This window comes from Prunus mume, linkage group LG5 (assembly GCF_029339155.1).
Source record: "Prunus mume cultivar Tortuosa linkage group LG5, ASM2933915v1, whole genome shotgun sequence".
In the NCBI taxonomy this organism is placed as follows: Eukaryota; Viridiplantae; Streptophyta; class Magnoliopsida; order Rosales; family Rosaceae; genus Prunus; species Prunus mume.
Window position 1 is genome coordinate 24,033,118 of NC_142702.1, and position 25,837 is coordinate 24,058,954.

The window sequence follows — 25,837 nt, forward strand, 5'->3', positions numbered from 1 at the left end:
GTCAAGGTCGTATTCATGGGATCCGGTTCGTAGACCTCTGCAGCATCGTAATCATACTCATCCTCCACAATCATATTATGGAGGATGATGCAAGTCATCATAATACTTCTCAGCACCTCCTCATCAAACATACGCGCCGCACCTCGAATAATCAACCACCGAGCTTGGAGGATGCCAAAACACCTTTCGACATCTTTCTTGTATCCTTCTTGATATGAAGCAAATAATCTTTGCTTCTAGGATCGGGGATTCGGAATGGATTTGACAAATGTGGTTCACCTCTGGTAGATGCCGTCTGCTAGATAATACCATGTCTGATAGACGATATTGTTGATTTGATAGGTGATATTCGGGGCTTTACCTCTCAAAACATCGTTGAAAACCGAGGATTGACTCAGCATGTTAAGGTCATTTTGAGATCCGGCAACTCTGAAGAAGGCATGCCAAACCCATGTATTGAAACCAATAACGGCTTCAAGGATGATACTTTTTTGGCCTTTTCTATTTCGTAATCTCTTTGCCAGGCAGTTAGGCAATTCTTCCATTGCCAGTGCATGCAGTCGATGCTACCAATCATTCTTGGAAATTCTCGAGCTTCGGCTTTTTGTAGAAGCCGTTTGAGGTCCCTGGACATAGGTCTGCACAGGTAGTCCCTAGTGTACAGAGTTTTGACTGCATCACAAAATCTTACCAAGGCCTCCAACGTAGTGGACTTCCCCATCTAGGCAATCTCATCCACCAGATCAGCAGATGAATCATACGCCAACATTCATATAATAGCTGTAAGCTTTTGCTCCGGAAGAAGTCCCAAAACCCCAGCAGCATCACATTTTTGAACAAAGTATGCATCATAATTGCAAATATCATGCATGACTTTCTTAAACAAATGGGGTTGCATTTTATACTGCCTTCGAAAATCAACATCAGAGTACAAAGAAGTTGAGATAAAATAATATTCCAAAAGATTCTTACCCCGAGAATGCCTATGTCTGTCGACATTCGGGCCACAATAGACTTGTGAACCACGACGGCGACCTTGATTCTCTTCATCAAGCAAAGCCACTGCTATGACAACTTGTTGATCTTCTTCTCTCTGCAACCTTTGCCTTTCAGCCCGTCTACGACTTCTCTCATTTGTTTCTCGCTCTTGCCTCTCCAAGCATCTCCTCATGTCTTCCATTGAGAATGGAGTATGAATTCTAAACTATGAGAAATGAAAATATAGAAAGATGTGGTGTGAGAGATATGAGCTGAGCCTCTTGTTTTATAGAAAATTTTGGCCATATAGAGATGACAAGTGGCTCGATTTTAGAGGATGAAAATTTTATCTGAATTTTGAATTTTGAAATTCATCCGAAATTTGAATTTTGAAATGTATTTGAATTTTGAAATATATCTGAATTTTGAATTTTGAAATGTAGCTGAAATTTGAACCCAAAAATCTTATCCGGGAATTTTATCCAATTATGAGATATGAATAATCGTGACACATAGGAACCCGAAAATATTATTCAAATTAATTATTAAGGTAAAAAAATTTGTGAAAAAAAAAAAAAATAAATAGTAATTGCCCTTTGCCATGACAACGGGTGGAAACACACATTGCTTTTTGCAAGGGCAACTACTATTCACGTGAATAGTGGCTGCCCTATCCCCCTCTCCAAAACCCACCTTGCCACCTTACCATGACAAAGGACAAATGGGTAGAGTTGCTCTTAGCATTCCTCAACAAATCCAATACTATTTAAAAATTAAAAAATACACAGAAAACATTTCTCGACATAATTCGAAGGTGGACACAGATGAATGGACAGAAAGCTTATAAGAACTAGAAATTAGAAACGCTGAAATTATTAAGTAATTATTTATGTACAAAAAGGAATGGCAAATCCTCAAACATTATCGAAGGTATGTAAATATAAAAAAAAAAATCTAAATCAAAGAATGTGTAATATGTACGAAGGAGCCAAGGCAGAAAAGCATCAGGTTTCAGTGCAAATGCTGCACCAACGGGGACAAGCAAAGGATAGAACACATCAAAACTGAAGCTTCCTCAACAGAAAAGTGAGACTCGTCGCAAATGTGGATTCCTGGCTTCAAAAATTCCACCATTTCTTCTTTTTCTTTAAGCTTGGTGGAGGAAGTTCTGAAGATGAAAACGAAACAACTGTTAATGCCAGTAATATCATTTCATTTGTCCTCTTGTTTTCCCAGTAGATGTATGTAAAAAGAAAAAGCTTCTTTTCATTTACCTCCTTCAGGATAAATTGAATTGTAGTGCACCTCAGCCCAAAAGCTCAAGCAAATAACTGCACAAGTAAACTATAAGTAAAACATGACCGAATACGGTGAAAATTTGGGAGCGGGGGGAAAAATAATGGAAGTACTGTTACCTCTGTTGGACTTTTGAACATGCGGAAGGATCTCAATGTAACATGTATCCCTGAAGGAAGTTATTACAAATACCTTGACACCATACTGCAGTACAATGATAGACATATCAATGACAAATTGAAATGACTAAGTTTCTATATGAACTGACGACACCTCGTGAAAGCAATAGACCACTTGGCCCAACTTTTCATGAACAAGTGAGAGAAAAATGAAAGGGAAAAAAAAAAAAAAGAAAGTAATATTTCAGTGACTCCCCGAGAAACTTCAATGAAAGGTCCTTGCTGATTCAAAAAAAAAGGGTTTAGGGTTTAAAAAAAAAGAAAGTAATATTTCATGCAACAAACAAACAAAAATATTGCCTAGTGTATGACCTACAGACACAAGATATGCAAATTTAAATGGGTCCCATAAAATCATTACCATCTTGTTGCACTTTTACATAGAATACTAAGAACTGGAACTTGTGTAACATCTCGTCATACAGGAAGAAATAAGCAGCAAAATTGAGAATGGAAATTCCCTCTAGAATAAACTTAGAAGAGCCCACCTCCTCAATCAGGAAAGTTACTCATGTAAAAGTTCAATCTATGCACCAATTTAGCAACTAGACAACAGATATGCTTTTAATAAAAAAACCTAGCAAAAAAATAGTGCCTCATACCGAATCTGCCGCAGCCTGCAATGTGACATGATCACCCCATTCACCACTCCTGGTTCAACCACATCAAGAAGAACAACTAAATAAGCAAAAATAGATGTAAGATGGGAAAACATGAATAAATTAAGAGATTAGCACAATACTTGCTCATCTTCTTTAGATAATCAGTATAAGCCATAGGAACATAAGCCTCATACATTTCTGGGTGACTCCTGAGCTGAGAGATCAAAAGATGAGTACAAACAATAAGCATATTGGATATCATCTGCAACAGCATCACAAAAATAATTTAAATTAAACTCCTAAAGATTCATTTACTGAAATGCCAACCAACCTGTTGATTAACTTGTTCTCTTACAACACCATGGTACTCAGGAGAACGATATAGTTGATCTGATAAAGCACGAAACTGGGGAAATAAGATGCTAGTGAGACACTATCAAGTTAACTGAGTAAAGGACTGTAAGTCATAACACATAACATATAGTGAGATATGTTTCCACTCTAAATTACATGTAGAATACATAAATTCAAGCGGTGCAGTTACAATTTAGAAAGCAACATCAGCAAGGCTAGACGGGACAATTCACAAATCATAGGTATGCATCATTCTAAATCTCATCAGATTATTCACAGTGAATAAACCTTTTGATGCAGTCCAATAAAATTTTGCTCATTAAAGAGAAAGAAACTGATAGAACAATGCTATTTGTGTCACAACAATGGGGAAAAACATGTAGTTATGCAATAACTTTGAGAGTTTCAAGTACAAGAATTTAAAAGTAAAGTTCAAAATAAGACCAACCTGACAGTTACCATCTCCCTGGACCTTACACTCCACCAAATCATACAACTGCAGTCTATTAAAGAAGAAGGAAAATATCAGACATCCGAAGTGAAACATTTCTGAAACTTTCCCTATAGTTAAAATCAAACCAACAGGAAACAAAACACACTGAACATCCAATTTGAGAACAAAAGAAAATGACAATAAAAATGTAATTGAAAGCAAAGTCACAACTGCTGGCGTGGCATACAAACACACTGAAGTTATGCGCTTGATGCCAATACAGCAGAAGAACGAAACCATGCACTACTGTCCAAACATTCCTTAACTACAAATTATTGTCTCCCCTAAATCTATGTATATGCTCCTCTACTCCGTCCCTCCAAGAATCACGTATCACAACTGCTATTTTGGTGTTCTAATTTTAACTGCTAATTTCAGTATTTTAATTTTTAAAGCTTATTTCAAGTTACCTCTGATTGCGTGCCAAACACAATAATCTAATCGCCAGTATAGGCCTTCCAAAGTTATGACGAGCGCTTTTTAATAGTGTTTTTAAAGGGCAGAGATGATAGAAATCAATTTAGAAAAATCACCAGCAATACAACTTCATAGTCAGCAGTGAATCCATCAATATAGAGGATCTAGATCAATATCATGCTATAGCTCAACATACCTCAATTAAATCCATTTTGATAGCTTAAGAAAATGACAAGTAAATCTATGAAATAAAATAATAGACAAAATAAAATTTGAAAATATATCCCTGGAGATGATTCATTACTCATACAAATTAAGTACATAACCCTCAGGGGAAATAACATAAATACCTTTCTAACAGCCTTTGATGATCTGATATCTCTTCATCAGCTGAGGGTATGTTCTCATTCGTTCTAGGAATATGCTGCAAAAAAAGAAATGATGATAGTAAGACTCCCAGTTTAATGCAATAAAGGGGAAGACAATGAAAATTTTGTATTGGCAGGATGCAATACAAAACACAATCAGCGTGGCTGGACCGAATAACCAAAAGCACTGAAAAAGGATATTCCAATAGATGGCCAGAAGATGATAACACAAGTAAAAGTAATCTTCTATGGTAAAATGCCAGTAGGACGACTCCATAAAGCTAGACTTACAGGAACAGAAACCAACTGATTCAATCTTCTCCCCACTTCACCATCAAGAGTAGATTCATCTGTTATGTCCAATGAATGTAAGAAGTCTTCCCTATTGACAGAGCATTCTCCTTCACTATGATCGTTTGCTTCCTCGCTTCCGTGTCTCCTAGGATCATCTGCCTCATTTTCTTTATCTCTATAATCATCAGTGTCTATCTTTATGTCAAAATCATTCACTGTATCCTGAACATTTTGAAGCCCTACAAATTTCCAGCATTTCATTACAATAAGGAGAACAAGTATGCAACCTCAAATCATAGAACTAAATGAGAATGTCTGTTTACAGAATCCCATACCAGAACCACTGTGTCTGTTTGAAGGACCAAGCCAATCCTGCCCTAGAATTGACGACTCCAAATTCCCATCTTCACAACCAGAAACTCCTGATGCTTCTGCAGAAGCAAGTCTCGATAACTCTTCTTGGTACGTCTGAGCTATAATCTCATCATTCTCCACAATGCAAGGCTCAATATAACCTTCTCTAACATACTCTACTTGACTAAAATCCTGGTCATAACGAGTAACAGTACTGTGCGAACTATCATTCGAAAGAGTACAAACATCATCCAAGAGATGGAGACCCCAGCGAACAACGTCAGGATCAAGCTTATACGATGTCATGAGCCTGTGTAACATTTAACAACACTCCAGCTTTTCCAGAAGCAACCTAGCAAGGCCAACATATTTCAATAACTAAAAGAAACGAGTAAAGGGTATAATCATATACATTGGAAACTAAATTTGCAATCATAACATCTAAAGTTCATAATCATATAATCAATTGCCTTAAAATCTATCTCAAATTTCAATCACTAACCCCATTATCAATTCAAAAATCTGAACTTTAAATCAACCCAACAGAGGAAAGAAAAAAGGGGACAAATACACTGCACATAACGTTAAGAAAACTGAAATTTCACAACTCACAAAACCCTAAAGTCCAAACTTTTGAATCTTCTCAACTACTGAAATCAAATCCAGAAAAGGTTCAAACTTTGAATTTACAACATACCCAGATACAGAAAACCAACATGAAAAACAATTAATTTAAACTAACAATGGTGATGTATACGAACCTTTAAATCAAAAGAATGGTCTTTGGGGACAAAACAATGTTGGAGACTAACTGAAAAGACGTTGAGAAGGCACGCGCCACCTTGCCAATAAGGAAAAGAATAAAAGGGAGGAAGATAAGAAGTTTGTTGAAATTAGAAACCGCCGTTGGATTCAGCGTGCTTTCTTGAAAATCGAAAATCCCGTTGGTATTTATACATGGCTCGCTTTTGTACATACGGAAACCGGGCCATGATGATTTGGCACGCGGGCATTGGTAACCGGGGTTTGCCGGTTTGCCGGTGATTGTGCCACGTTTCGTGTTGCTGAGGAACGATTTGGGACAGAGATGGATGCGTGAGCTTCTTTGGTTCCATAAAAAAGAGTAAAAAAATACAAACCTGAAAAAAATATAAATTGTAGCATGACTCCGATTGAAGTCTCAAATTCTAGAGAAAGAGTCGTGTTGGACAAATTATTAGACGAATTATTGTGATTTTTAATTTTGATGAATTTACTTAAATGATCAGCACATGTAAAATTATCAGAAATTATTAATTAAATAAGGATAATATAGTAAATTTATACTTTTTTATATTAAAAAAATTAAAATTAAAAGAAAATTCAGAAAATGGATTCTATTTTTATGAAACACAACTACCAATTATCTTTTTTAATTCTAAAATAAATTTTTTTTTTAAAAAAAGTCTCTCACAGTGTATAAGAGGCTAGTATATATAAAGCAAAATGCAGAGAATAGTAAACACATTCAAAATACCATAAAATGTCATTGGTTAATGCAAACATTAAGAATTGAAATTATTAATTAAATGAGGATAATATGATAAATTCACACTTTTTCATATTAAAAAAATTAAAAAAAAATCAGATAATGGATTCTATTTTTATAGAACACAACTACCCATTATCTTTTTAAATTCTAAAATGAATTAAAAAATTAAAAAAAAAATATCTCAAGCGTGGAAGCTCTTGCGGAGAGGCTAGTCAATATATGTACTAATTAAATTTTAAAAGATAAATTATTAATATAAGAGGCAATAAATTTCTCATTATTGTAAGTGTGGCTCCTTCAATCAAATTATAAAATATTTGATCTTGAAGACGTGGGATATGTGTAACATCCCACATCGACCAACGGAGAGGGGGTGATGTGCTTTATATGTATATGTTCGCCTCCATCTAGTACGAGGCCTTTTGGGAGTTCGAGTCATGGGAACTCGAGTTAAGCGAGTTGAGGGCTAGAGCAATCCCAAGATGGGTGACCCACTGGGAAGTTATTGTGAGTTCCGAAACAAAACCGTGAGGGCAGAGAGGAGGTCCAAAGTCGACAATATCGTCTACTGGCGGACTGATTCTGGAATGTGACAATATGTCAGTTGGCCAAGATTTATGTGTCCGCCTCCTTGCACTTGAGGTCGATTCCCATTTCCATACATTATAGAATAGTTTAGAATATTGCTTTGTCAAAGAAAAAGAAAAGTTGATGTTCTTCTTTTTCTTTATCATTGTATTGGCCATTTTAAATTAGTCCAGTTGTCTTTAAATCATACTACAATTGATTTTTTTTTTTTTGAAAACTCTCCAGTATACCCTTAAATTCAAAAGCTGGCAATATTTAATATTTTAAAAAATTATATAAAAGAAAACAGTGTAATTATCGACAAAAAAAAGAAAAGAATAATGTAATTTTCTTTAGAAGACCCTTATGTTTAAATTTTTAATAACTCAAAATTGCCGTCATTTGATAAAAAATTCTCAAAACGCAATTGCTTCATTTGAAAGTGCTTCTGAAACAAGTTATCCTCATAAGTGCCTTTATTGGAACTACTTTTAGTACAAGGATGTTGAAATTTTTATTACAAATTTACGTTCTGTCTAAATAAACATTTGGAAGTTCTTCCTTATGAAGCACCTAAAAAGGTGTTTTCGTAACTCATAAATTAATTTTAACTTTTCATGTCCAACTCTACGAGAACTGTTCTTGATCAACAATGGCTGATACTTGAGCTTCCCCTCACCCACTGCACTCCTCCTCTTGGCTCTTTCAAATAAGCTATGGGACTTATTAAACAATATAATAAATTAAAGGGACCTTGTTCAATTCCTATTAGGGAAATTGGGCAATTTTGAAAACTCGGTTTTTTATTTTATTTTTACGAAGCAATATTCTAAACTGCTCTAGAGTTTTTTTTACGAAGCAATATTCTAAACTGCTCTAGAGTTTTAAGAATATGACCGTGGCATAGCCCTCCAACCCCTTTGAATTATAGCAGTCAAGGAAGTTTGAGCAAGAATTGTATAGAATGTTATCTATAGGCATTTTGATATAATTAACCTAATTTGATTATTTTGATATAAAATGTTATCTATAGGCATCAGTCAATGAGGATTTTACACTTCTGTTTCCACACTAAACACAGCAGATTGCCATTACATGATCCTGTAAAAAAGAAAAAGAAAAAAAAGAAGCATCATTGTTAGATGAGCCATTGCATGATCAAACCAATTATGCCAATTCCCATTGTGCTCCCCAACATCTTTCAACATGTGTTCACAAGCTTTGGTCTCCATGTTTGCCAATTTAAGCAACCATTCTCTCCAATCAATGGATCCACAAACATCCTTCTTAAAACCTCTCTCTTGGACTCTCTGTAATATTCATCTTTGGAGTCCACACCCTTCAGAGGGAGTTCGGGGCTTCCCATATCCGTTGTCTCCATAATTCGGTTCAACATTTCCACGACTTCGCTCATTTTCGGGCGTGATCTAGGCTGTCGCACCAAGCACCGGCTGGCCACAGCTGCTAGTTTTTGGGCAGCCTTGAGGGAATAGTTCCCTTCAAGCCTTGGATCCAAAATCAATTGGAACTTCTTTGGATCTGAAGAGAGGTGTGGCCTCACCCATTCCAAGAGTTTTTGCTCATTCTTGGGTCGGTTTCTGTCCACAGGTCGTCTGCCTGTGATGAGTTCATAAAGGAAAACTCCATAGCTCCATACATCACTTTTAGATGTGAGATGTCCGGTTTGAATGTATTCAGGAGCTGCATACCCTACTGTTCCAACAACCTGTTGAAAGATGACCAATTGGAAAGTAACTTGAAAAGTTAGAAAGAAACCAGAGAGACCTTTAATTAATGTGTAAGTTCATGACAATGTCAAACTTTTGTAGGATATGTACAGTCTATTTGCAACTGTTACATATTACTGAATCAACTTTGCATGCATAATTGAGCTATCTGTTTCACCTTCTTGACATGCTTAATTAATATTTGAGAAAAGATTCTAAGGTATATATATAAACATACCGCAGTAGAGACGTGGCTCAATCCATCTGAAGGCCCAAGTCTAGCCAATCCGAAGTCAGATAACTTGGCATTCCATTGTTCATCTAAAAGTATGTTTGAAGACTTGAAATCCCTAAAGATAATCTGCGCCACAGATAATAATTTAAGAAAAAACAAAATATGAGAATCAGTGGAAGCAGAATGGAAACTCATCCAATGAAGAGTTATAGCCTGAAAAGATATACAGCTCCCTTGTGTCCCGGTCACAGTTTAGATAGTCCTATCTTTCAATCAGAGAGACTTTACATTATAGCCTTATTCTCCTGTTAATCTTGTTGCAAAATTGAAGAAAAAATTTAACATTCCTAGCCAAAATCTGTACTTAATTTTCACTTGAAAATCATATTGCATATAGCAAATAACAGACCAAATTGATCCCAAAAAGGAAATTGTGGCTTTGCCATTAGATTTCTGTATGGAAATGAACTGGTGTTGACAAAAACTACACCACTTAATAAATACCAACCTACTAGAGAAAATGTATATGTTCTATGTGAGACACCCCAATCTTTACTATAACTGCACCAAGGATTAGAAATTACCTGAAATTCCATCCCTTCATGGAGGTATGCTAAGCCACGAGCAGCATCCTGGGCGATTTTCATTCTTGTACCCCATGGAAGAGCTATCTGAAATCGGCTTGATAAGTGATCCTGCACACTCCTGTTGGGCATATATTCATATACAAGGAGCCGCTGGATCCCTCTTTCATCATCCTCAGCACAGTAGCCTAACAGTTTGACAAGATTAGCATGTTCAACAACCCCTAAAACATTCACTTCAGTCACCCACTCTTTATGGCCCTGTTAGACAAAAGACAGTAAAAAAAAAATCAAACATCTAAAGAAATGCGTTGCATAGTGCGAATTAGAACTGAAAAAAAAACAGAGGAAAAAGAAAATATGTGACAGCAATTCCTTTTTGTTCTTTTTCAGAAAAATGATCCTACTGGCTGTTTACACTTCGCTTATCTTGTTTGTAGATTTATAGGAAGCCATAAAAAGTTTTCTTCGGGTTGACTTACTAAAAGTAGCAGAACTAGGGATTCATAACATGACAAATGACAACTGGGACACGATTACCATTATAGTGATGAATTTTTCCAAGCTTGAGTTTTGACAATTTTCAAGAAAGCGTAAATTTCCTTACATAAATAATCCTTGCTAATTTCTCCTCAACAACCATTAGTTTGCTATTTATCAGAACTTTCTTATTTTTAAGTCAACTAGTGCAATAGTTCCTGTCACAGTTACCAGATCAGAATTTTTTACTCTCACCGTTAAATTAGCAACTGTAGACTATGCTAGGTTTGGACCTGGTATCAATACAGAGAAGAAGACTTGCCTGAAATCCCCTTTTACTCAGTTGTTTAACAGCAACATCTATCTTTTTATGTGGATCTTCTGTGGTCCGGATGACACCCCTATACACACCACCAAACCCACCCTCTCCAAGCATGAGGGAGAGACTAAAATTCTTTGTTGCTGCTTTTAACTCTGAGCATGTGAATTCTCGGAGATTACTCTGTCGCTGCGACAATGCTGCAAATGACTTGGCAGAGGATGCTGTGCTAAATTCTGTGGCATTCTGAGAATTAGACTCAGAACCAGATTTTCTTGGGTCACGATCAAGTGAAAAGAAAGGGGAAGTGGAACGAGTAGAAGTAGACTTCGTAGTCTTTGCTTCATCATTCTTCTCTTTGTTGTAGAAATAAAAACACTTCATTGCCTGCAGAAAGCTGATGGCCTCACTGCATTAGACAAACACAATTGTTGTCATATCTTAAGAATTTCACATATAAAAAAGACGAAAACCCCGGGTGTTAATGAAAATTCAAATGGACTATACCCAAAATTTGCTCTTCATACATTCAATTAGAAAACATTCATATCTTAAACTTAAATTAAATGTTTCAATAATTTCACCATAAAGGTAGAAAAGGCTTTGAAAACTTTGATCTGCCAATTGCTCTCACAACTCTCTCTTTTTCCTATATATCCAAATTATTTCCCCAGAAATTTTATATATTTACAATACCTAATCAAACAGTCTAATTATGAAATTAATACCTAACACAGCCTAAATTTTCATCTCATATACCAGAAACTTCCTCAGACCTTATCTTTAAGCATTCATGTACTGACTCTGGTCAAATTTGCACAAATCCTTTATTTGAGACAAAACATTAAGGCAAAAGAAGAAAAAAGTCAAACCAAGATAAAAATCTAAGAATCAAATTATTGGGGAAACTATCATCAAGACCCAGAATCTCATTTCATTTCCAGTCAAATGAATTCTCATAAACAGTAAAATTCATTGGCATGCATAAGGTAAAAAAAAGGTCAATTCACTCGCCAAAACAGAATTCAAGTACACAAAGAGAACTCACCTCTCACATATGTTGTTCAAGCCCTACAGATATCATTGCAGGAATAATTTGCCACCCCATGCAGTTAGTCTTGGTCCTTCTAAAGAGAGACCTGGGATCCTGCAAAAAGGCTTAAGAGCATCCAAGGGAACAACGAGCACTCCATGATCTAAGGCAAGTCAATACAAGGCAGCTGGGGTCTAGCTCAACAACTAAGCACCCCAATGGAAAAAATAAAACAAAAAACAAAAAAAAATATTGAGAGAGCGGAGAGAGAGAGAGAGAGAGAGAGAGCAAAAGACAGACAAATATTGGTAAAGGGAGAGAGCAAAAGATACCCAAATATTAAAAAAAGAGAGATTGTATTGTATTTGTAGGGGAAGAAAGTTATGTATGAAAGCGAATACCGAGTGAGAAGATTTAGAGATGGATGGATAGCTTTGTTTTAAAGAAAAGGTGTGAACTTTAAAGTGGGTTGCTCAAAGAACGAGTCATCATGCTAGCAAAACCAGCAAAAGAAGAAGAACCAGTCATCATCTGCACAGTTTATAATAATATGTGTTGTATATTTAAATGCTTGTTTTTACAAAGAGAGGTTGTTGCAAGTTGGAGACCACACACCCCAAAATTGCTTGATTCTGTGGGGTAGCTTAGCCCATAAAACATCCCAAGGTTCAGAAGTTAGAATAAATCTACTTCTAGAAGCTGCATGAACATGCCCAAATGCTGCCAATTATTTAATTCCAGCCACATATATAATATATGGATTTATCATGCTTTCAATTTTCTTAACAGTAACAAATCATTTGACCCAAAAACAGAAAATAGTGTCAAATCAGAAAGTTGGAAGCATCTGTAATGCAAATCAACATGTTTAAGCTGCTCATTTTGTATCTTAAAACTAAAGCAGAACCAAATTTTTAATTTTTTTTTTGGGTCTAAAAGCAGAACCAATATCTTGAAATGTGTTTCGTCCAAAAAAAAAAAAAAAATCTTGAAATGTGTAAACTTGGCTTATGTTTTGGTTGAAAATCATAGCAAATTAACAATAAGGCACATTCATCAAGCTTTGTTTCTGTCAATTATTTGAATAATAAATTAGTTTTTGTTTTTGTTTTTGTTATTTGTTAAGGAGAGGATGAAGGGAGAAGTATATATTGGATTGTCTCAAGATTGCCCCTCAAGCATTTGAGGAGGAAGGTAGAGTTGGCCTAGTTTGAGGCTGTACTACTGTGTCATTGGGTGGGCCGCTCTGATACACTAGAGGATCCTTCTGACAATTACATTTAAAATTTAGTTTCATTGCAATTTTCTATAACCTAATCCAGATTAATGAATATTCTACTTCATCTCTTTGCATAAGCAAATATAAAATCTGCACGTTCGTGCGCATGTTATTAATGTATAATTTGATTCCCAGCCAATATGAGAGGGACAAATTGACTTATCAATTACCACTAAAAAGTACAAGTGCCATCATTTAAATTACAGAATAGAGATTTCTCACACACAAAACTAAGATGCCACTAAAATTCGAACCTGATATTTCCGATTCTACCTCTGATATGCAGGCATAAGCCTATTTTATTGGGCAATAGTGATGAACTATTTCCTTAATTTATACTTAAAAATATCTATAATTATGGACTGGGCTTGAGTACCTTTTTCTTGACTCTTCATCAAAGGCCTAATATAGAGCCCAACAAAAGTAAGATAGGCTTATCGCAACTAATACAGGCCTGTGCCAAAAGGAAAACCCATAATTCACGTTTCTTCTTAGAAAATATATTCTTAACAGGTAATAATTTTATTTTTATTGATTTCCTGTTCTAATATATATTTTTTTGTCATAAATTATATCAAAAGGGCAAAAGAAACAACTGTGATTGGCTCTCTTTTTCTTGTATAATTCTATTATTTGTACCACAAGTAAGGATGATGACACACATGTAAAAGTAGGTTCCATTTTATGAAAGATGCATGAATCATGCAACATGGCCTTATAAAATTACCCTAAAAAAATATTTTAATTAAGGAATTTAAGCTTATTGGTGTATTATTCTATGTGTATTAGCTGTAAACCCCATGTTTTGGGAACTCCATTAGTAATTCAGAAGTTCTAAATTAGATGAGTAAATCAGAAAAGAAAATTTTAAGTTATATAAAAGTAATATTTAATAACTTAATGCAATTAATTATTGTAAATTATTTGTATAATTATTTTTATTAGTGAAACACGCTTTTGCCTCCCAAATGGCGCATAGATTTAACAAAACCCTCAAACCTTTGTCCCGCGGAATTGTTTCAGACACAGAAAATAAGACAAGACATGTCTGAAAGCCGGCACGAAGCAAACTAGTTCGGACGTGCGTTTATTTACTTCTTTCTCAGGCCCCACTCATTGGATCTTCTTCTTCCTTCTCTCACCCACGTTCTTTGCTTCTCTCAAGCTCTCTTCCATTTGACTTCTGAACTCAACCCCAAAGCACATGGCCTCTGTTTCTCTCTTTCTCTCTATCACCCATTAACCAGAAAACCCCTTCAGTTTGTTTCCAAGCCCGCATTCAGATCTCAAACCAAGTTCCTTTTTTTTATTTTGGGTCAGTCTATTAAGCAGAGAAAAAGGGTTAAACCCAGAATTCTTTTCTTTTCCTTTCACTTTTTTCCACTAAATTTCCAAAACCCATTTGAAATTTGGTATTTCTTTTTCATAATGAGCTCCAAGAGCCTCAAAGGCACCAACTTTTGCACATTTGCTTCACTTGGCATCTTAGCTTTGAGCTTGGTGCATTGGGGGCAATTGGTTCAGTGCCAAGATGTTGGTGACAATGATCAAATTGACAACCCTGCTGTTCTTCCTTTCATCACCCAGATTCTCTATGGCCGCATATCCAATGTCACAGCAGTTCTCAGTCGACAGATTAGCAATCGTTCCAGCTTCTGCATAAAGGACCCGTAAGCTTTATTCACTTCTACTCTCTCTGTTTTGTTGCTGAGAAAATGCTTGAAAAAAAGAAGAAGAAGAGGGTGATTGAATTATAAGAATGGGTTGTGAGAAGTCAACTCAACTTAACCAATGGAAGCATAATGTTTATTCTTTTACTTATTGCAATTGCTCAGTTAGACTATTCTTAGAGTTTGATATAAAATTTGTGTTTCAGGGAAGCTGATTGGAACCAGGCTTTTAATTTTTCATCCAATGTGGAATTCTTATCTTCTTGCATTCAAAAGACTAAAGGTATAAGTACTTGTAATTAGAAGGAAGAGTGAATCTTACTCTGTCTGGTTCTTAGGAAATGGACAAATTCAAAATATTTTTGTTTGTGTCTTGGCAATCAAATGTAGATGTTTGTTTTGCTTCATTATATCTAGCTTAGAGTGGCTGAAAGATTTAAGGGTGGCAGAAGTGAATATTTAATTTATTTTACCTGGTTGTTTTGATGGTTCAACAGGAGACGTTGCACGGCGCTTGTGTACAGCAGCAGATATGAAGTTCTACTTCAACAATTTCTTTGAAAAATCCAAGAGTGCAAATTACTTAAAACCTAACAAGAACTGTAATTTAACCTCATGGGTTTCTGGGTGTGAGCCAGGATGGGCTTGTAGTGTTGGCCCAAATCAGCAGATTGACCTAGAAAATTCACAGGACATCCCTGCCAGGACTCAGACCTGCCAGCCATGTTGTGAGGGTTTCTTCTGTCCCCATGGCATCACATGCATGATACGTAAGTAATTTAAATCCTTTAGTGTTTTCTTTCTTAATAATCTTCTGAGAAAGGACAGAGTATGGTGTTGATGATGTATTGTTTTACTTTAAGGCCTTTTAATCAATATCTCCCAGTAATTAAGTGGTACTTTGTTTCTATGTAATGTATTTTCCTTGATTATAGGATGCTTCTGATTATTTCTTTGCTTTCTTCCAATTTCTTGAAGCTTGCCCATCGGGTTCTTATTGTCCCATGGCAACTCTGAACAAAACAACTGGTGTGTGTGAACCGTAAGTTCAGATTCTAGCTTTAATGATCACTTTATTTATGCTGTTCAACACAGCCTATAATGTGTCAAAACTATATTTTGATGTGGTTTTGCAGATACATTTACCAACTACCTCCAGGGAAACCAAACCATACTTGTGGAGGAGCAAATATATGGGCTGATGTTGGTAGTAGTAGTGAAGTATTTTGTTCAGCTGGATCATATTGTCCAACCACCGTGAAAAGAATTCCTTGTAGTAGTGGGTATTAAGTTCTTCCCTACATCACTTATCAAACTTGTTCAATTTTTAGTTAATTGTGTGCTCATCATATTCTTGAATTATATACGAGGCATGCAATTTGTCCTTACTTCCTTCATATTATATGCTCTTCCTATTAAATATTTGTTCATCCAATTGCAGACACTACTGCAGAATGGGTTCTACATCTGAGAAACGTAAGTTTTATTTCAATCTATTTCTCAATTGCAGCATTTTTGTAAGCGATTGCGCCCCTTTTCCTTCTAACCTGGAATTGGGACTGTAGTTTATCCAGTACTTTCTGCATAAAGCAGCTGACCATTCATTGTTTTATGTTACAGGCTGCTTCGCATTGACTTCCTGCAATCCAAGCACTGCAAATCAAAATATGCATGCATATGGAATAATGCTTATTGTAAGTTGGCCACTTTATAGAAACAAAAACTCAACAGGGTTCAGTCTCACATTGATCTTTCATTTAAAGCACACTCTGCTTATCCTAATGAAAGTGCCTATCTGATATATTCCAAAACTCCTGTTTTTTGTCTTACTGACTTTCTATATTATACATATTTTAATTTTGTGAAACATACTTATGTTCTTCATTTCTTATGCAGGCAGCTCTGAGTACTCTGCTACTTATTATTTACAATTGTTCTGATCAAGTTCTCACCACTAGAGGGAGGAGACTGGCCAAATCCCGAGAAGCAGCAGCCAGAAGTGCAAGGGAAACAGCAAAAGCACAACAAAGATGGAAATCTGCAAAAGATGCTGCTAAGAAGCATGCAAGTGGATTGCAAGCTCATTTATCACGTACATTTTCTCGGAAAAAGGACACCCCAGATCCTGAGAAACTTAAGATTTTAAATCAGTCTAAACCTGACATAGATGATGGACTTCCGATATCACCACATCCAAGTACATCTGGTGTCTCTTTGTCCTCACCTGTGCCATCAGAAGGAAAGAAAAAGGAACCTAGTGAGCTCATGCAGATTATGCATAAAATTGAAGAGGATCCTGATTGTTATGAAGGTTTCAGTATTGGAGCTGAGGATACAAATGTAGGAAATGTGCCAAAAGGAAAACAAATCAATACTCATAGCCAAATTTTCAAGTATGCTTATGCTCAACTTGAGAAAGAGAAGGCTCAGCAGCAAGAGTACAAGGACCTTACCTTCTCAGGGGTGGTTAAAATGGCTACTAATCATGAAATAAGGAAAAGGCCTCTGATTGAGATTTCTTTCAAAGACCTAACACTTACTTTGAAAGCAAAAAACAAGCATCTATTGAGGTGTGTAACTGGTAAAATTAGGCCTGGCCGCATTACTGCTGTCATGGGTCCATCAGGGGCTGGAAAAACGACTTTTCTTTCTGCCCTAGCCGGAAAAGCAATTGGATGCAATATGACTGGTTTAATTCTTATAAATGGAAAGAATATATCAATCCATTCATATAAGAAAATCATAGGTTTTGTGCCACAAGATGATATTGTGCATGGAAACTTGACTGTGGAAGAGAATTTATGGTTCAGTGCGAAGTGCAGGTATGCCACATACAGCTCTTTACAGATTCCACTCCAACAGAAAATATTCTATTCACATGTTAGTCATCTTTGCTACAATTTTATAAATTTATTGTTATAGTTTATTGTCAAAATGCTACTGAAATGTTTACAATGAAGTGATGATGCAAAATTCATGAACCCCACACAACCTTTGTAGCATTGTATGAATTTTCTGCAAACATGTGTGTTTCCTGCTTCATGTTCTGAATGCCAGTTTGTAATTCACAATAACAAGTATAATAGCCCATAAAAGAGCATGGTTTAAACTACTAATTTGAATAGTTAGTACTTTCAATGTTAAAAAAGGTTTCACATTTTTATTTATTCCTGGTTGAAACCTTTTCCTTTCTGATATAGCTAGAGGTATAGAAAGTGGAACCAAAAGAGGGTCATTGTTTGGATATTGTATTTGTATGTCCAAAAATTTTGTATGTCAATCTTACCATATCGACTGCTGCTACTTTTTTATGGTGAACTTCGAATTTTTGAAGGTTATCTGCGGACTTACCAGAACCGGATAAAGTTTTAGTGGTTGAAAGAGTTATTGAGTCCTTGGGGCTTCAGCAAGTGCGTGGTTCTTTGGTTGGAACAGTAGAGAAGCGAGGAATTTCTGGAGGCCAGAGGAAACGTGTAAATGTTGGCTTAGAAATGGTTATGGAACCTTCACTTTTGATTCTGGATGAACCCACATCTGGTTTAGACAGTGCCTCTTCTCAGCTGCTTCTTAGAGCACTTAGACGGGAAGCTCTTGAAGGGGTAAACATCTGCATGGTGGTTCACCAGCCTAGGTAACATTTCCAAACAAGGTCTTTATGCTTTGAAAATTCACCATCTTTCAATGTGCATTGCATTCTTGTATTCTTTGATATTTTTTGCTTGAATAATGTATAGGAACAAAAAAAGGTCGGTGGAATGGGGCCCTTGGGTCTTACTGAAAATGCAAAATTTACCTGTTCAGCATTTTTATAAAAATACTACCTATTATTGTGCAATATTTTATGTTTGTTACGCTGGTGGGCCTACTTTCTCAATGATGATATGCATAGTTTTAGTGCTAGCTACTGGGATTTATTTTACAGCATGAATTGACATGCTCTGTAAAGTTGAGGCATGTATAAAATTACTCTTTCTACTTATTGTTGGATCCTTGAATGTTCCAAGAAGCTTTAATGCATACCCTTGGTTAAAGAGATATAGAACTCATCATAAATGATCAAGTGTGTTCTTTCATAGGATAAGTACTCTCTGCAATTCATTAATGCAAAAAATTTCTGCTTCAGCTATGCGTTGTTCAAGATGTTTGATGATTTGGTACTCCTGGCAAAAGGTGGTCTTACTGTCTATCATGGATCAGCAAAGAAAGTAGAAGAATACTTTGCAGGCCTTGGGATCAAAGTCCCAGACCGTGTCAACCCTCCAGACCACTTCATTGACATTTTGGAGGGTATGGTAGCAACAGAAAGAAGCTCGGGAGTTAGTTATGAAGAGCTTCCCGTCAGATGGATGCTTCATAATGGGTACTCAGTACCCCCTGATATGAGACAGAATGCCACTAGACTTGAATTGTTCTCAACGGATGAAAATTTAAATCCTGAAACAAATCCTTCTGGTGCTGGAACAGCGGAACAGTCTTTTGCTGGAGAGTTATGGCAAGATGTGAAAGGTACTGTGGAACTGCATCGTGATAAGATACGGCTCAATTTCCTGAAGTCCAAGGATTTATCAAACCGGAGAACTCCAGGTTTATTTCAACAATACAGATACTTCCTGGGCAGGTAAACAATCAAGATAGTACAGGTGCATTCAAATTTTACAATTTTTTTTTCTTCAGATAATTGGTTTATTGAAATCTTCGTTTAATTTATTTATTACAATTTTTCTTTTATTGCCAAGAGTTTGATATTCTCTATATTGATGTCATGTCAGAGTTGGTAAGCAGAGACTTCGGGAAGCTCGTATACAAGCAGTCGATTATTTGATTTTATTACTTGCTGGAGCCTGCTTAGGATCACTTGCTAACGTGAGCGATCAGACCTTTGGTGCAGTTGGTTATACTTATACTATCATTGCAGTTTGTAAGTACAATCAATCACAAGTTATTAAGTTTCGTTCTTTATCTACACATGAGAAGCTCAAAGTTACAAGTAGTTTAGTAAATATAGTATATCCGGGTGTCAGTATGAAAGATGGATCAAATCCTCGTGGTGAGGAGGCAGCTTAGTCTCCGTAGTTATTCTCTCTCCTTGGGCACAGAACTGTAAATCTGTCATTTGGTATTTTTCCTATAAGAGAAATTCATATTGTCTTACTGATTAATATAAAAAACTACATACTACTGCCTAAAAGATGCATACTTACATTATATTTTGATGTCGATTTTGACTTTGATGGATCAATATAATAGTTAATGCCAACTCTACTTCCATTCCATTATGAATATGCATAAAGTTTTTTCTTCCTTACCATGTGTCTTGTTGCGATTTCAGCTCTACTGTGTAAAATTGCGGCTTTGAGGTCATTTTCTCTGGACAGATTACACTATTGGAGAGAGAGTGCTTCTGGGATGAGCAGCTTGGCTTATTTTCTCGCTAAGGATACAATTGACCATTTTAATACACTGATCAAACCTGTAGTGTATCTGTCCATGTTCTACTTCTTTACCAACCCAAGATCTAGCTTTGCTGATAACTACATTGTTCTGCTCTGCCTTGTGTATTGTGTAACTGGTATAGCTTATGCTTTAGCAATCTTTTTTGAACAAGGTGCAGCCCAGCTGGTAAGTAATCGAAATGCTCAATTAAAAGATTGTCAACTGCTCGTTCAGTTTTTCACATTCCATTGATATTTACTGACAAACTGCTGTTCTTTGCAGTCGTCAGTCCTTCTTCCAGTTGTGATGACTCTTATAGCAACACGGCCACAAGATAGTGAATTTCTAAAGATTTTAGCTAAATTCTGCTACCCTAGGTGGGCTTTAGAAGCATTTGTGATTGCAAATGCTGAAAGGTACTGCGCCAATTTCCCTATAAAATGATTAGAATACTATTACCTACTGAAAGTGAAAACTTTACCCCTTAATCTAGCAATCTGCTCATCAAAGAGTCTAACTTCGTAAATCCGAGAACTGAAATGGAAGTGTTGGCTTCTGCTAAAAATTTAATAACTATAACAATAACTACTAGTAGATTGTTCTGAATTGTTATTTTGATCTGGATTATCTACTATTCCCCTTTTTTTCTATAGGTATTCTGGAGTATGGCTTATAACGCGGTGCGGGTCGCTTTTGAAAAGTGGCTATAATCTTCATGATTGGAATCTTTGTATAATCATCCTAACGTTCATCGGTATAGTTAGTCGAGCTGTAGCATTCTTTTGCATGGTGACCTTTCAGAAGAAGTGAGATATCAGAGATCAACAATCAGCACACCATTCTTTTGCGGCTCTCAAGACTCGCAAAGTGGAAGTGTTTGAAGTGCATATATCACCCTCAAAGTTCCCAAAAGAAGTAACATACAAATTTATACATTGTTAGGTTGAATAATCTGGCCGAACATTGCCAAAGCATAGGTAAAATGACAGGCGAGATAATAGAGAAGCTTCTTTTTATTACAATTTTTTCCCCTTTTCTTTATTATAGAAATTATGGTATAAAATGGCTAAATATACCGATACAAGAGAGGTTTGCTTGCTCTGAAAATATTGTATGAACTCAAATTCACAATTGTAACATAAAAGAAACAATAAATATGTAATTAACACAACTTTATGAAGTGGATCAAAACATCACTTAAATATCACATTTTTCTATTCAAAAGTAACAATTGACTTTATATATCAAGTTTTTCTACCATGTATTTTGTCAATTTCCTAATTGATTCAGGTTCATTGATTTAAGCTACAAGTTTTAAAAATAATTGGGTCTTTATTGTCAATTTCATTTTTTTATTTTTGTAACTACAAAATTAATTAAATGCTTTCGTTTTTAATTAGAAACGTGTATTTTTTATAGGGTAAATTACTCAAATGGTCCTCAAACTTATACTCGATTTATATTTTGGTCCCTCAATTAAATTATTCTTTCAAATGGTCTATCAACTCTATGTTATTCACTCCATTGGTCCTATCGTTACATTCTGTCAATATTTTCATTAAATATTAGGGAAAATTGGTCATTATTTATCCTAAAATTAGGTTTAATCTAACAAAAAATTAGACGGTATGACAGGACCCGCCCTGGAATTTCCCGAAACTAGGGCCGACCCGTCTTTGTGCCGACGTCACCCCGATGCCAGGCTCACTTACTAAAAACTGAGACTTTCTACAAAAAATTTGGCAATCTCTCCTGTAATATGCATAAACCCAACAACATTCAACCTGCATAATTTACATAATATAAATCTCAACTGCCAGCATACTTTCAACATACAATAATCCAAAATAAAGTGGCCTCCGGCCTCAAGTAATAACCTAACATGGGCCATAACAGAGCATCTAACAGAATTAGTTTACAACAACAGTTTAGTAGAAGGAATTTACACAAGTCCTAACTACGGATGGAACGATTTGATCTCGAACACTGCTTGAAAGCTTCCAAGAGCAACTACTGCCTGGAGAGCGCAAAACAGAAAAATGTGAGTGGACAAAAAACAAAGTTTGCATTTAAAACACCATAATAACCCCACCGTGTAAAAATAATGCTCAAGCATGCAGTTTCACAGATCATAAACCAAATACTCAAAAACATTATTCTCAAAAATCCATTAACCCCCAAATTCTCAAACCACAACTCCATTCCCAAAATTGTGCAGTTGTTACCCAACCTCTACATACATATATATACATATGTATATATATATATATATACTTATCTAAATATAACATATACTTCTCTCCCTATAATGTATCGGGGAAACAATCCAATCGGGGGATTGTTGGCTAGTACGCAGGATTTCAGGAAGTAACCCGCGTCCAGGGATGAGTAGTCCAACTAGTGGACGGAACTCCATAGCTCACACGCCGGCATTGCCAATGACACGTGTAGCTCACATATCCAGTAATAAATCCTACGTGCGCGAGCGACATCATCACACACCGCACGCCAACGACATGTGTGATGAATCAAGCAATATACATACTCTTCCCATACGCGCACGCCAAGCGATCGTATAGGAAGTGTCTCACACGCCGGCACTTTGCCTACGACACGTGTGAGACCCACAATCTCATGGCCTTCCCACCCCACCGGCACTGCCAACGACGTGTGGGAAGCCTAGTAACTAGGGGATGGTACTCATCTAGTATACTCATACATCTCTCAACCATCCCTCAAACTCAAATCTTTTCTCCACTCACACCCACAACCCCTCATACTCTATACGTAGGCAATATAGATAGACATCCCAAAATCCATATAAACATATTCACAATACTTAAATATAGCCATACCCAACATATATTGCCAATACGTATAAGAATATCCAAATCCATGAACCAAATAATTATTAAATCATATATACCATTTAAAACATATGCACAAATCTTTTATCCATAAAAACATGCGTATGCTTGAAAACAAAGTCCACTCACAGGTAATCCCAAGCTGCCCGGCCCCGAGAGGGTCACGCACTACAATCGACGAGCACCTATTTCGAGATATGAACCCTTAATTAATATCACGCACTTCGAAATGGAAATTCACAAAAGAAAATACTTAAATCCCCAAGTTCCCGGTGCGTGTACGTCCAATGGGATATCCTAAGATCCGGTTATAGGTTTAGAAATCGCTTACAATCGAACGGTTAACGCTAACCCACAAACTTTGTATTATTGAATCGGAACATCCGGGGCTCTGATTCATGATCCGCGAATTCCTATAGGATTCTAAGAGTACCTAGATCAACATACTTCAATTTGGAAAAGATCCAACGGTTAGAACCTATCGAACCCGGATAACACACAATATGCAAAATCCGTTCGATAGTCAAATGACATCCAAATTGAGATCCGCGAAATCCTACGCACTCGTGACAACCTAAGGATCTCATCAGAACGTATTGCAGCTCCATCACCCTTGCCCACGAGCTGCCACACGTGCCAGGTTATACTCAACGAGTGGAGCATTTCATTCAACTACGGCCAAGTCCAATTTGGACGGCAAGTGGCCGGAATCGGCGCCGGAAACTCACGGTTTAACCCGGAACTTCACGGCTTCGATCCGGCAACCACCGTCACCATTGTTGTCGCACAACCTAGGAAATAGCTAGAAGGAGAGGAGGGCTACCTGTTCCAAGTGACGGTGTAGCTCGCGATGGCCGTAAACGTCGCCGATGACGTTGACAGTTTTGGCTGAAACTTCACGTCGTTGCCACCGCCGCTTGCCGCATTTTTGATCAAAGAAAATGGGTGGGCTGGGTAGAGGAGGAAGAGAGGAAGCTTTTGCAAGTGACGGCACCTGAAATGGAGGTCGGACGACGGAGTTCTTGCCGTCTGAAATTCCGGCGAAAACGAAAGTCGGGAGGGGATTTCAGCGCAGGGAGAGAGAGAGAATGTGGGGTAAGAGTGAAAAATCTGATTTTCACTCTAACCCTTTATGAAATAATTACCGTTTTGCCACCGAATTACTTTTGATCGCCAAATCTTCATTACAACTCCGATTCAAGCCTGCCGCAAGTCTACGGATTTGTCTCAGTACCACCTACGCAACCAAACCACTCGTTGTCTCAAAATCCTTCAGGATAAGAAAATGACCAAAATTACCCTTAACCCAAGGGTAGATTCATAATTCACTTAGTTTAATTAAAATAGGAATAAATTTGGAGTTGGGGTGTTACACGGTAGGACCATTGGAGCAAATAATATAGAGTTGATGGACCATTTGAATGAATAATTTAGTTGATGAATCAAAATGTAAATCAGGTAATAAGTTTGAGGGCTATTTGAGTAATTTACCCTTTATATATATATTTATAATTTAAAAAAAAAACTATCAAATTTGGCAATTTCTTTTACTCAAGAAAACTTTTGCATACCTCTTTTCATAGACATAGACGTATGCATATAACTTATAAGAGAGATTCATCTTATCTTTGTTTCTCATCATTTTCATTTCATTTTTGGTACACTTATCAGCCCGCCATTCATGAGGTCCTCTTGCTTGCCATTTCATCTTTTTCATAATTTCTTTTTGTTCTCGGTCCATTAACCCACGTGCTAATAATGTTGGCTTCCATTCCATCATTTGATAAAAGTTCCTCTGCCTGTATTCGAAGAGTCATTGGAGAAAACCATGCAAGCTATACAAAACGCGACCTCTATCATTTCACATATCAAATAAAGACAATATTAAAATTGAAATATAGTTTTAGAAAATGCACAAGGGAGCAGACATGAGCTTTAGCCAAGTTAGCTAGAGTGGATGTGCTCCCCACTCTGTACTCAAGTTGGCTAGAGTGGATTATTTCTTTAAATTTAAAATTTTGTTTTTGTCTTTTTGTGGATTTTCATATGGATCCTTAAATTGAGGAGGAGCTCCTCCTTATAATCAATGTGGTTTTAACAGGTGTTAAATTTTTTAAATATTCATTTTTCTTTTTTGTTGAAACTTTGTTAATTTTGATGGAATTTGATAAGTGTCAAAACCCCATTTGTTTTAAGGAGTAACTCCTCCTTAATTTTAAGGAGCCAAATCATGCTCTTTTCATATTGGACTTAGGAGTAGGGCCAAGTTTTGGTTCAAATAGTGAGTTTGGTAATGAAAAATTCAGAGGGTCAAACGGTCACAAGTACATTGGATTTCAAGAAATTGAACAAGTTGAGCTTTAGTGAAGTTCACGAAATAATAAGATGGGTGGAGTTGAGAGGGAGAAATATATTGAAGGGAAATTTTTGAAAAACTAGCCAAAACGTGCACATCCTAAAAGACTTCTAAACCTTTTTTCTTTTTCTTTTTTCTCAAAATATAACCTTAATATAGTGCTCAAATTCCATCTCTTTGATAGAGCTCGAAACCGAATTTTGGTTGAAATTTTAAGGGTCTGAAATTTTGTGGCATAAGTAAGAAATTAAATGCTTTCCTGGCTTTTGTTCATTTGAAAGGATATATATGTTTCAGGTGTAAATAGGTACCAAATCTTTTAAAAAATAAAAATGGTGCATTGTATATCATATTATAATCCATAAATGTCATCCAAAGATAAATACAATGATCCATAAATCATATTCTTCAAAGATTATTG

The 25,837-nt window shown here is 36.3% G+C and overlaps 3 protein-coding genes across 4 annotated transcripts; 1 reads left to right on the top strand and 2 right to left on the bottom strand.

The window, feature by feature from the left end:
- Positions 1-1,819: 1,819 nt before the first annotated feature.
- LOC103332343 (Cysteine proteinases superfamily protein) lies at positions 1,820-6,278 on the bottom strand. Its single transcript, XM_008235070.3, has 11 exons — positions 6,097-6,278; positions 5,317-5,687; positions 4,979-5,220; positions 4,670-4,743; positions 3,858-3,912; positions 3,387-3,461; positions 3,196-3,269; positions 3,056-3,104; positions 2,394-2,478; positions 2,253-2,309; positions 1,820-2,146 (listed from the first exon to the last, which is right to left on the bottom strand). The coding sequence occupies exons 2-11, from the start codon at positions 5,654-5,656 to the stop codon at positions 2,097-2,099; spliced, it is 1,101 nt and encodes a 366-aa protein (XP_008233292.1). The 5' UTR covers positions 5,657-5,687; positions 6,097-6,278; the 3' UTR covers positions 1,820-2,096.
- A 2,135-nt stretch (positions 6,279-8,413) lies between these two features.
- LOC103332344 (Protein kinase superfamily protein) lies at positions 8,414-12,173 on the bottom strand. 2 transcript variants are annotated; one of them, XM_008235072.3, is made up of 5 exons: positions 11,827-12,173; positions 10,782-11,187; positions 9,980-10,240; positions 9,399-9,521; positions 8,414-9,159 (listed from the first exon to the last, which is right to left on the bottom strand). In XM_008235072.3, the coding sequence occupies exons 2-5, from the start codon at positions 11,160-11,162 to the stop codon at positions 8,635-8,637; spliced, it is 1,290 nt and encodes a 429-aa protein (XP_008233294.1). In that variant the 5' UTR covers positions 11,163-11,187; positions 11,827-12,173; the 3' UTR covers positions 8,414-8,634. The 2 variants fall into 2 exon arrangements, with proteins under 2 accessions (XP_008233294.1, XP_088908968.1); XM_089052842.1 differs by having other exon boundaries at positions 10,782-11,175; positions 11,827-11,966.
- A 1,927-nt stretch (positions 12,174-14,100) lies between these two features.
- LOC103332345 (ABC transporter G family member 24-like) lies at positions 14,101-21,215 on the top strand. Its single transcript, XM_008235073.3, has 14 exons — positions 14,101-14,760; positions 14,967-15,043; positions 15,258-15,530; positions 15,739-15,802; positions 15,897-16,043; positions 16,202-16,236; positions 16,381-16,454; positions 16,657-17,582; positions 18,095-18,391; positions 18,884-19,378; positions 19,530-19,678; positions 20,090-20,379; positions 20,476-20,609; positions 20,847-21,215. Exons 1-14 carry the CDS (start codon positions 14,519-14,521, stop codon positions 21,001-21,003), a joined length of 3,360 nt encoding a protein of 1,119 aa, XP_008233295.2. The 5' UTR covers positions 14,101-14,518; the 3' UTR covers positions 21,004-21,215.
- Positions 21,216-25,837: the final 4,622 nt, after the last annotated feature.

Excerpts from the sequence above, each read along its gene's own strand:
- LOC103332343 (XM_008235070.3), bottom strand. The coding sequence starts at position 5,656 with ATGTTACACAGGCTCATGACATCGTATAAGCTTGATCCTGACGTTGTT. Across the intron at positions 5,221-5,316 it reads AAACAGACACAGTGGTTCTG|GGCTTCAAAATGTTCAGGAT; the intron begins GTATGGGATTCT and ends GGAAATTTGTAG. Across the intron at positions 4,744-4,978 it reads ATCAGTTGGTTTCTGTTCCT|CATATTCCTAGAACGAATGA; the intron begins GTAAGTCTAGCT and ends CTTTTTTTGCAG.
- LOC103332344 (XM_008235072.3), bottom strand. The coding sequence starts at position 11,162 with ATGAAGTGTTTTTATTTCTACAACAAAGAGAAGAATGATGAAGCAAAG. Across the intron at positions 10,241-10,781 it reads TGAGTAAAAGGGGATTTCAG|GGCCATAAAGAGTGGGTGAC; the intron begins GCAAGTCTTCTT and ends TTTGTCTAACAG. Across the intron at positions 9,160-9,398 it reads TGAGCCACGTCTCTACTGCG|GTTGTTGGAACAGTAGGGTA; the intron begins GTATGTTTATAT and ends ATCTTTCAACAG.
- LOC103332345 (XM_008235073.3), top strand. The coding sequence starts at position 14,519 with ATGAGCTCCAAGAGCCTCAAAGGCACCAACTTTTGCACATTTGCTTCA. Across the intron at positions 16,237-16,380 it reads GGGTTCTACATCTGAGAAAC|GCTGCTTCGCATTGACTTCC; the intron begins GTAAGTTTTATT and ends TTTATGTTACAG. Across the intron at positions 19,679-20,089 it reads TTATACTATCATTGCAGTTT|CTCTACTGTGTAAAATTGCG; the intron begins GTAAGTACAATC and ends TTGCGATTTCAG.